The 11988-nt window shown below is 44.4% G+C and overlaps 1 protein-coding gene across 1 annotated transcript in view; it reads left to right on the forward strand.

Annotated features, from left to right (window-relative positions):
- Positions 1 to 8920: 8920 nt before the first annotated feature.
- The window catches only part of LOC119285747 (CDK5RAP1-like protein), a 7145-nt gene continuing 4077 nt past the window's right edge, over positions 8921 to 11988 (forward strand). Inside the window, exons 1-2 of the mRNA XM_037565079.1 lie at positions 8921 to 9195; positions 9663 to 10717. Coding sequence (XP_037420976.1) covers positions 8993 to 9195; positions 9663 to 10717 — 1258 coding nt within the window. The 5' untranslated portion in view covers positions 8921 to 8992. The remainder of the gene's footprint in view (positions 9196 to 9662; positions 10718 to 11988) is intronic.

An 11988-nucleotide genomic window follows, 5' to 3' on the forward strand; every position in this document is an offset into this window, starting at 1 on the left:
CCAAAGTAATTATATCAGGATCAATAGAGAATTCATAATCCTTATCAGTAACAAAGATAGGTGAAGTAGCAAAAGCAGGGTTAGGTTTCATTCTAGCATTTAGAGATTGCTTACTCCATTTAGCTAATAATCTTTTGAGTTCATTTCTATTTTGGCAAGCTAAAATAGCTAAAGAAGCTTCTTAATCAAAGACATAACCCTTAGGAATAACAAGTGATTCTTCATCATCACTTTCATCAGTATCATCAGATTCAATATTTTCAATCTCTCTAGCCCTAGCAAGTTGTTCATCGAGAAAATCGCTAAGTGACATAGTAGTATCAAGCATAGAGGTAGTTTCATCATAAGTATCTTGCATAGCACAAGTGGCATCATCAATAATATGTGACATATTAGAACGAATAGCAGAAGCAGGTGTAGGTGTCGCAAACTTACTCATAACAGAAGGTGAATCAAGTGCAGAGCTAGATGGCAGTTCCTTACGTCCCCTCGTAGTTGAGGGATAGATCTTGGTTTTTGGATCTCTCAAGTTCTTCATAATGATAAGCAGATATATATCCCAAGTGACTCAAAGAATAGAGCTATACTCCCCGGCAACGGTGCTAGAAAATAGTCTTGATAACCCACAAGTATAGGGGATCGCAACAGTTTTTGAGGGTAGAGTATTCAACCCAAATTTATTGATTCGACACAAGGGGAGCCAAAGAATATTCTCAAGTATTAGCAGCTGAGTTGTCAATTCAACCACACCTGGAAACTTAATATCTGCAGCAAAATGTTTAGTAGCAAAGTAATATGATAGTAGTGATAACGGTAACAAAAGGTAATAGTAGTAAAAGTAATGTTTTTGGTATTTTGTAGTGATGACAGCAATAGCAATGGAAAAGTAAATAAGCGGAGAACAATATATGAAAAGCTCGTAGGCAATGGATCGGTGATGGAGAATTATGCCGGATGTGGTTCATCATGTAACAGTCATAACCTAGGGTGACACAGAACTAGCTCCAGTTCGTCAATGTAATGTAGGCATGTATTCTGAATATAGTCATACGTGCTTATGGAAAAGAACTTGCATGACATCTTTTGTCCTACCCTCCCGTGGCAGCGGGGTCCTTACGGAAACTAAGGGATATTAAGGCCTCCTTTTAATAGAGAACCTGAACAAAGCATTAACACATAGTGAATACATGAACTCCTCAAACTACAATCATCACCGATAAGTATCCTGATTATTGTCACTTCGGGGTTAACGGATCATAACACATAATAGGTGACTATAGACTTGCAAGATAGGATCAAGAACACTCATATATTGACGAAAACATAATAGGTTCAGATCTGAAATCATGGCACTCGGGCCCTAGTGACAAGCATTAAGCATAGCAAAGTCATAGCAACATCAATCTCAGAACATAGTGGACACTAGGGATCAAACCCTAACAAAACTAACTCGATTACATGATAGATCCCATCCAACCCATCACCGTCCAGCAAGCCTATGATGGAATTACTCACGCACGGCGGTGAGCATCATGAAATTGGTGATGGAGGATGGTTGATGATGATGATGGCGACGGATTCCCCTCTCCGGAGCCCCGAACGGACTCCAGATCAGCCCTCCCAAGAGGTTTTAGGGCTTGGCGGCGGCTCCGTATCGTAAAACGCGATGATTTCTTCTCTTTGATTTTTTTCTCCCCGAAACTCAATATATGGAGTTGGAGTTGGCATCGGAGAGGCAACAGGGGGCCCACGAGGTAGGGGGCGTGCACTAGGGTGGCAGGCGCGCCCCTCACCCTCGTGGAGAGACGGTGGGCCCCCTGGCCTTCATCTTTGGCAGGTATTTTTCTTATTTTCTCAAAAGTGGTCTGTGAAGTTTCAGGTCATTCCAAGAACGTTTGCTCTTGCACATAAATAACACCATGGTAATTCTGCTGAAAACAGCGCCAGCCCGGGTTAGTTCCATTCAAATCATGCAAGTTAGAGTCCAAAATAAGGGCAAAAGTGTTCGGAAAAGTAGATACGTTGGAGACGTATCAATACCCCAAGACGAAGTTTGTTCCTCAACAAGAGAAGTATGATCCTACTTCTTTCAAGGGGACACAAGCTCAAGATGATCTTCCACCACAAGAGCACAAGGAAAAAGGCAAGGACAAGCTTCAAGAGGAAATTGATGCATTTGAAGAAGCTCCTAAGGCCTTGGTCAAGTGGGTTCCCAAGACTACATCAAGTTCCACTTCATCTAGTACAACTACAACTCCGAGGATTCCCATCAAGATGGTGTGGATCCCGAAGAAGAAGAACTAGAGAGTTCTTGAGGATGACTCCGCCAACATACTTCACTCTTATCATTTTGGCAAGAACAAGTGTAATCAACTTCCACATCTTGCACTAGTTCAAGGAGTCACAAACCCTCTTGTTGGTAAGACAAGGGATAAGGTAACCTAATGCTCTCATAGACATCATCTTGTGTGTGCATCACTCTATGTCTATGGATATCCTTGTTTGTTCCTTGTGGGACTAACCCGTGTAGGTATTGGAAGTGCAACTCACTCCAAAGGATAGCTCCAAATGATCTACATCAACTTAGAGCATCCACATCTTCAACACCTACATGAAGTCATCATCGACAAAACCCAAGGTTAGTTCATCCCTCTTAGGGGGGATATCACATCTAGGGGGGCTTTGCTTTAACAATTGAGTTAAAGCAACTCTAATGGTGTGAACACAACAGCGCTTTATGTAAAAGTGGTAACCCCACTTGTGCTTAAACGATGAGTATGACCTATGATCAAATGTTCTTATTTGACTCCTAAGTCAATATACTCATATATAGATGACCTAGTCATCGCCAATTGCTTGATAGATGCTAGAATTGTTTGTGCATGCTTTGCCACATATTTCATTTGTCATTTTATTGTGTGAGCATGTTGGTTGCATAATTTACTCATTCGAGGACATCCACTTATTGTTTTGAATGATTGGTTTCCTTTTCTTTTGGCCAAGTGGATGGACAAGAATGCCTAAGAACCTTCTCTAGCTATCTATGCTTTTCTCGTCTCAAACTCTATTCATGCTGCATCACAAAGTTTGATCAAGTCAGATTCGAACCACTCTGTGTGAGGAGCACTCGGAGTCCCCGATTCGTCGTAGACTTAAAAATCCAAAACTTCTTTGTGCGTTTCGGTCTGACTGATTCATCCATTTCGGTCATACCGAGATCACTAAGTCGATCTAGGTTTTCAATCTCGGTGCAACTGATTTGAACTTTTCGGTCACACCGAGTTTCAGTAACTGCTTGCAGTTATGAATCTCGGTGCCACCGAGTTGTTCCACTCGGTCACACCGACAGGGTCAGGCTATATATATCCACGGGTCAAATTTTGGAAAACTTTCCAAACCTCCTCCCCCGCGCTTAGCCTGCTCTGCCTCCCTGGGTCTCCGGATCACCCTCCTCGTCGCCAGCCGCCTCCTGTCGCTGGTCTCCGCCGCCGTCAATGGGATCGTCTCCGCCGTTGCCGCCGTAGCAAGTTGATCACCGAACTAGGGTATGGACTTGAACTTTGTGTTGTTCTAACTCCGATTCCCCAGCATATTGCTTTGCCATGTATCTTGCCATGATTGAGATCAATCTATCCATCGAAAAAACTCCGTAGTTTAGTCATGAATAGAAAATTTAGAGTTAGGTTTCCGCCGAAACCATCTCGGACCGACCGAGTTGATGAAATCGGTTACACCGATTTGGCTCAGGCCATTGCACATGTGATTCTCGGTCTGACCGAGAATTGCAAATCGCTGTGACCGAGTTCAGCACCTTGTGAAACCCTAGCAGTCTCAGTGCCACCGAACTGTGACTCGGTCTGACCGACTTCACTAGTTTAGGTTCCAAAAGCTGCTTCGGTATCACCGAGTTTGCAAATCGGTAGATCCGAAATGCTTTCTGTGGAAAACTAGAACCAAGTTTTTAATTCATTCTTTTGCAAAAACCTCTGTACTTTGTGATGCTCATCCACTCTACCTCATCTATAATCTATTCATAGGGTTTGCTGTCAGTGTTTGCATCATGTCAGATCAGAGTGACAGTCAGAACAAGTCAAATGAGCAGGTTCACTTGAGTGAGGGCACTAGTCCCTCTAGCAACTCAGATGATGGAAGCAGGAGCACACCCAGCAATCTGCCAAAGGCTGCCACAAGGGCCAGTAAGAAAAGAATCTCAGAGTCAGAGGATGAGGACTATGTGGCTGAGGAAGAAGAAACCACCTCAAAGAGGAAAGTCCTGAAAAGGGAATATGGCACAGCTGCTGCCACCAAGCCAGGGATGAAGCAAAAGATTCCTGCCAAGAGAGCTCCAATGTCTAAAGCCAGAGCATCTACTCAAGAGACTTTGGAATCTACACCCAAAGAGCAGGTTGTGGCAGAAAAGAAAAGGAAGGAAAGGGTCAAGAAGACCACTGCCAGAGTGCTTGGGAGATCTTCAATAATGAAAGACTCTGAAGAAGAGGAAGAGGAAGAGGATGCTACACCAGCACCTAAAGCACAAAAACTTATGGGAGATGCCATAAGATCAGGGGCTGCTTCATCTAAGCCCAAAGAAACTTCTAAGCCAGCTGCTCCATAACCCAAAACTGCACCCAAGAGGAGCACCAGCAACATCCCAGCAGCAGAGAAGAACAAGGCCCCAATGCCTGAAGCTGCAATGGAAGAAGAAGGTGATTCTGTTGTCTTGAGGAAAATGAAGCCAAAAATTCTAGATCACAATGATGCTCATCCAATAGCTAAGAACATGAAGATAAGGAAGGATTCATGATTAAGGCTATGGAGAGAGTCAGATCCATATGCCACCAGGAGAAGGACTGCTGTGGACTACAGGTTCCATACAAAGGAACAACAGGACTTTTATGAGACCATCTTGCTTGACAAGAAGCCCATAGTGTGTGACATGAGATGGGTCGATTGGTCATTTATTGAGGAAAATGAGGGTCACTTCCCTGGTGTATATGACAGCTTCAAGGCTTGTGGAATTGATGAGTTTGTGGCTCAGAAGCTCACAAAATGGAATGATGAGCTCATCATGCGTTCTACTCCACAGCTCACTTCTACCTAGATGGAAGGATTGTTTTGATGTCTGAAGGTACGAGGTACCAGTCCACAGTTGCAGAATAGGCTAAGTTGATAAATGCCCCAGAAGAGAGTGAAGATGACTTGGATGTCTATGCCAACAAGAAGAAGGATCACAACACCATGGCACACATGTACAAGGAGATCCCAGATGCTGCTCTTGAGACACACAAGTTTGGATCTGTACATTACCTTATGTCAGGCTTGCCAACTATCAACTGGATCCTCAGGCACACTCTCTTGCCAAAGTCAGGTGATCACAAGATAATCAGAGGCCATGCAATTAACTTGTTTCACATCTTTGATGTCCCATAGAAGTTCAAAGTCATGAGCCTAAGAGTGGAAACCATAAAGAGGACAGCTGCAGATCAAAAGAGGAGTTGTGGGTATGCCCCACAGATCCAGGAGCTGATCAACTTCAAGATGGGCACTGGCACATATCTGTTGGACAAGGAGCACCTGCCCATCTACCCAGACTTTGAGGATAACACTATGGTGATGGATGAAAATGAACCATCCTCTGTGCACGCACAAGCCAAGAAGGAGAAGGCAAGGGCTGAAAAGGCTGCAAGGATACCAACTACTAAAGAGGCATCTCAGTATCTTCTGAAGAGCACGCATGAACAGCTTGGCTACTTAATTGCCTCCACTCTAAGGATTGAGAAGGGACTGGCCACCCTGACTCAAAACCAGGAGAGCTTGGAGAGGATCGTGGAGCAGAAGTTCTATGACTTAGATGTGAAGGTCACTGAGATCCAGTAAGTCGTTGAGAAACTTCAGGATGAAGTGGAGGAGAAGAAGGGCAAGACAACCACTGATGCTTTTGCTAGAGTGCCCAGAGGTCAGAGGTCTGCTGCAGTGCCTATTCCAGACACCAGAGCTACTTCATCTGCACCAACTACAGCTTCAGTGTCACCGGCTCCAGCATCTACTCCACCAGCTCCATCTACATCGACTGATGCCTTCATTCTTGGAGTTCTGTCTACACCACCACTGGAAGATCAAGCCTGAGTGTCGATCTAGCACTATGCATTTTTTATGAACTTTTTGGTAACTTGTTGCCAAAGGGGAAGAAAATATATAGATCATAGGCTTCGAGAGAGAGCGTTGTTTTTTATTCTCTCTTTTTGTTTGGTGGTTAAACTTCGTTTATTTGCTTGGTTGAGATACTTTATACTTTGTGCTTGCTTAGATAATCATGTGTTTGATCATATGCTACCTTAATGTTTGTTGGATCACATTATTCTTTTATGTGATCATTCACTTTGCTTGGTGATGAGTGCATGTATTTTAATTATTATCATTTTGAGCGCTCCACCAAGATGTAGGTGACATGGAAGAGTAACCCATGATCCTAACTCTTTGTGCATTTGCAGCCCAAAGCAAATCTTAAACTATGCACAAATTTAAGGGGAGCTCTTACTTTTCACATACTTCTCAAAGCGACAATGTTTTTCACTCTTATTATCATTTGTCGAAGTTTTGATCTATATGTTATCATCAATTACCAAAAAGGGGATATTAAAATTGCAACTATCCCTAGGTGGTTTTGGTAATTTCTAATAACATATAGCTCATTGGGCTAATGCTATTTCAAGATTAATATCTCAGGAAAGCTTAATGATTGGCATGACATGGATGAGAAAAGTGGACCCCTCAAAATGCTAAGGACAAAGGATTGGCTCAAGCTCAAGACTCTACATTTTCTATTTTAATGATCCAAGATCACATTGAGTCTATAGGAAAAGCCAATACTATCAAGGAGGGATGATGTGTTGCTTAGTGAGGTTCTTGCTCAAAATGCTTAGTGATATGCTCCAAAAACCCTCAACTACTTTCTCACATCCACATATGACCTAAACCAAAAGTCAAACTCGGCCCCACCGATTCTTTCTATCCGGCGCCACCGAGTTTCAAATGTCATAGCCACTGCCACAAACCCTAGGCAAATCGGTCTCACCGATAGGGATCTCGGTCTCACCGAGATGGGATTGTAATCTCTTTGTTTCCCTTCGTAACATTTTGGTCTCACTGAGATGAGCGATCGGTCCCACCGAGATTGCAATGTAAACTCTTTGTTCTCCCTTCGTAACGTTTCGGTCTCACCGAAATGAGCGATCGGTCCCACCGAGTTTACCTGACCAACTCTCTAGTTAGCTTATTACCAAAATCGGTCTCACCGAGTTTGTGTAATCAGTCTCACCGAGATTACGTTATGCCCTAACCCTAATCATATCGGTCCTACCGAGTTGCATGTTGGTCCCATCGAAAACCCTAACGGTCTCTAGCTTTGCTGAATCGGTCCGACCGAGTTTAACCATTCGGTCCCGCCGAGTTTGGAAAGTTATGTGTAACGGTTAGATTTTGTGTAGAGGCTATATATACCCCTCCACCTCCTCTTCATTCGTGGAGAGAGCCATCAGAACAAACCTACACTTCCAACCTATATTTTCTGAGAGAGAACCACCTACACTTGTGTTGAGACCAAGATATTCCATTCCTACCATATGAATCTTGATCTCTAGCCTTCCCCAAGTTGCTTTCCACATAAATCTTCTTTCCACCAAAACCATATCCTGTGAGAGAGAGTTGAGTATTGGGGAGACTATCATTTGAAGCACAAGAGTAAGGAGTTCATCATCAACACACCATTTGTTACTTCTTGGAGAGTGGTGTCTCCTAGATTGGATAGGTGTCACTTGGTAGCCTCCGACAAGATTGTGGAGTTGAACCAGGGAGTTTGTAAGGGCAAGGAGATCACCTACTTCGTGAAGATCTACCGCTAGTGAGACAAGTCCTTCGTGGGCGATGACCATGGTGAGATAGACAATGTTGCTTCTTCATGGACCCTTCGTGGGTGGAGCCCTCCGTGGACTCGCGCAACCGTTACCCTTTGTGGGTTGAAGTCTCCATCAACATGGATGTACGATAGCACCACCTATCGGAACCACGACAAAAACATCCGTGTCTCCAATTGTGTTTGAATGCTCCAAACCCTTCCATTTACATTCTTACAAGTTACATGCTTTACTTTCCGCTGCTCATATACTCTTTGCATGCTTGCTTGAATTGTGTTAAGATTGCTTGACTTGTCCAAAGTTGTTAAAATCTGTCAAGAACTAAAATAGGAAAAATGCTAGATTTTTATTTGGTCAAGTAGTCTAATCACCCCCCCCCCCTCTAGACATACTTTCAATCCTACACGTGTTCAATAATAATTTCCGTCGGATTTAATGGTTTTGCAAGATCCAATTTATTCCACCTAGCACATACATTATCTGAATGCATCAAGTATTGGGTTGAGCAACTGCCCTGTCTATATCAATTTTGCATCTTCAAGATTTAAAGTACAAATATTACGTGCAACTTTTTTCCAAATATCTATATTGTCCTTCCAAATAAAATAAACAAGTGAAGCGCTTGTCTTATTTTCACATATTTACAAAAATTCTGACCATTTTATAGTTAAAATGGATGGGCATGGCAACGCGCGCCATCATGGTTTAGTGATGTATCAGTTATTCACTGACTGATAAAGTTAGGCAGTGGTATTCCATAAAAATTGAATTTATTAATATTAGAAAGACAAGAAATACTCTCTCGTTTCAAAATATAAGTCGTATAGAGATTTCAATACAGACTACATATGAACATATATAAACGTATTCAAAAGTAGTTATTTGTACATAGTTCTACACTGAAATCTGTAAAAAGAGTTATATTTAGGAACGGATGGAGTAGATTACATTGTTTTTCACCACCGATCTTACATCAGACGGACTAGATGATTCCAAACTGTTATCCAACTAGCCCTGACACGCCGCCGCTCCTACCCCGACTCCTCTCTCCTCACCTCTCCCCCGCCATCCAAACCGCGATGGCGGCGCCGCTCGCCCCCCTCACCGCCGCCCGCCTCGGCCGTGGCCTCGGTCTCCTAGCCTCCGTACGCTACTACAGCGCTATCGCTGTTCCACTTTCCGTCTCCGCCCCACGGCGCTGGCTCCCGGCCCCGCCCCCTCGCCACGTCAGCAGCTCTGTCCGCCGCCTGGCCGCCACGGCCGTCTCTGAGCCCCAGACGGAGTAAGTCGGTGACCCTCTCATTCCCTCAACTTGTAGCGCGAGAGGCTGACGTTGTGTTAGAGCATCAGTAAACTGTAAAACTTGGAGGAAAACTGCATTGGGTTATTGTTAGAACGCTTTCTGTTTTAGCTAAAAATGTATTTTCGTTTCTGTACGGAACTAGAGATTTCCTTGTTTATTTCATTCATGGTCCAGTGCGAGCTAATTGCAAATGTTTGGCTGCAGTCTCGTAGTTTATGTTGACTCTTGCCTGGCTCAGTGCTGAAAAATATTTGCTTTTAGTGTTTATTAAGAAGCTCATGCATGGACAATTGCCCATTTTGTTAGCTATTGAGTTTCATGTGACTGGTTATTTTATTATTTTTCCTACCAGTATTCCAGTGAACTCCGATCAGTTAATACGTCTCATAATGATTTGTGCCTGCATTTTGAGATATAACCGTGCTTTGTTCTTGTGGTTTGTCTAGTTCAGAGTCTGGTACAGCGACAGTAAGGAAGGGGCGAATCTACCATGAAACGTACGGGTGCCAGATGAATGTAAGCGATATGGAGATTGTGCTGTCTATCATGAAAAAAGAAGGGTACAATGACATTGTTCCTGACCCTGAGAGCGCAGAGATAATATTTATCAACACCTGTGCAATTCGTGACAATGCAGAGCAGAAAGTTTGGCAGCGGCTCAACTACTTTTGGTTCCTGAAAAGGCAATGGAAAGCTAATGTTGCTGGAGGGAGATCGAAGTCTCTGCGTCCTCCTAAGATTGCTGTTCTCGGGTGCATGGCAGAGCGACTGAAGGAGAAAATACTCGACTCTGATAAGATGGTTGATGTTGTATGTGGTCCAGATGCATACAGGGACTTGCCTAGGTTGCTGCAGGAAGTCGACTATGGGCAGAAGGGTATCAACACACTCCTCTCACTGGAGGAGACTTATGCTGACATCACCCCAGTTAGGATTTCCGACAATTCGGTTACGGCGTTCGTGTCAATTATGAGGGGTTGTAACAATATGTGCTCGTTTTGCATTGTTCCCTTCACTAGAGGCAGGGAGAGGTCACGCCCAGTATCTTCTGTTGTCCGAGAAGTTGGTGAGCTATGGGATGCTGGCGTAAAAGAAGTAATGCTTCTTGGTCAGAATGTAAACAGTTATAATGATACTTCAGAAGTTGAGGAGTTGGAGCCTGGTAAAAACTGGCAGCTCAGCGAAGGATTTTCCAGTAGGTGCAAAGTGAAGAATATGGGGTTGCGTTTTGCCGATCTCCTGGATCAGTTGTCTCTGGAATACCCTGAGATGCGATTCAGGTTTACCTCTCCACATCCAAAGGATTTTCCTGATGAGCTGCTATATTTGATGCGGGATAGGCACAACATTTGCAAACTTATTCACTTGCCTGCACAATCAGGCAGCACAGAGGTGCTGGAACGAATGAAACGGGGTTATACTCGAGAAGCATATTTGGAGCTTGTGCAGAAAATCCGTAATGTCATTCCAGATGTTGGGCTAAGCAGTGATTTCATAAGTGGTAAGACACACCTGTTTTCTGCTTTTTGGTAATCAGAATCTTTCTAAGTGAAGTGCTTCCAATGTGGATATATATTTCCTGTGTGGCTGATTTGGAGAGAGAGATGTGGTTAGGGGCTGCTTTCTCGCTTCTTATTCTCCTCGATTCCTTTCTATGTGAAATACTTGGTTAGGGGCTAGGACAGATGAAATCGAATTAGGAATGTACAGTAATTACTAATTACCACCTGAACACCAATGTAATAATTAGCATCCTTTATTTTTCACACTATATTTTGATCTTATGTTAAGGCCTCATGGTTTGAGAAAATTGTTTTCCATATCCACAAATGTGTCAGTCATGTCTATGTATCCTCTAGTTACAGCTTAGAATAGAGTACCTCAGTAGTTTAAACAGTCTCCATTTATTTCTATCTGGTTACAGCTCACACTGAGTACCTCAGTACTCTAACAATGTATCCTCTGTTAAAAATGAGCGTTATTTATTCTCAGTTTCCTTAATTGTACATAGTGGGAAGACGAACATGCTGCAAAGAATCACACAGTACTGCAAAGCTGTTGGGATTAGGGCTGGAAAAAAAGCTCGAAGCTCGCAAGCTAAACGAGTAGCTCTGTTAAAGTACGTAATGGGCCTAATGGTCTGGGCTGGCGGTATAGCCCGTTAGTCTTAGGATTTATTAGAGATAAGGGTCGCTTGTTTAGGGGTCAAGTAAGCCTTGCTTGGGAGTCAAGTAAACCTCTCTATATAAAGAGAGGAGAAGTATCAATCTAATCAAGCAAGAATTAAGAAGGAAATCCTTTCCATCTTGTCCGGTCGTGGGCAAAAGGCCCCCGGCCGGCTCTCTCGCGCCCTCCTTCTAGCAGTGCCATAACAATTTGGTATCAGCTAGCTTCGGTTCGATCATGTCTTCACCGCCTCCCAACCCGTCTTTTCCGCTGCCGGTCACCTCGTCGTCTCCGGCGACCACCACGATCGTCGCCCCGCTCCTGCCCGCGCCGGGATCCTCCGTCGCGCCCTTCCCCGCCGTCCTCACCCTGGAGGAGGTGTCCGGGGCGCTGCGGGACCTAACCCAGGCGGTCCAGGAGATCCGCCTGGTCTTGGCCGGGTCCTACAGGCCGCACCCGGCTGCGCCGCCCATCGCGCCGCCGTGGCTGCCGTGGCAGCCGCTCCACCAGGCGGCCTTCGTCGCGCTCGCCGGGCCGCTGCAGCTGCCATCCACCGCCCCGCCCTGGCTGCAGTGGCACCCGGCGCTCCTGGCGGCCTCCGCCGCG

Source organism: Triticum dicoccoides, chromosome 4A (genome assembly GCF_002162155.2).
Source record: "Triticum dicoccoides isolate Atlit2015 ecotype Zavitan chromosome 4A, WEW_v2.0, whole genome shotgun sequence".
Classification (NCBI taxonomy): Eukaryota; Viridiplantae; Streptophyta; class Magnoliopsida; order Poales; family Poaceae; genus Triticum; species Triticum dicoccoides.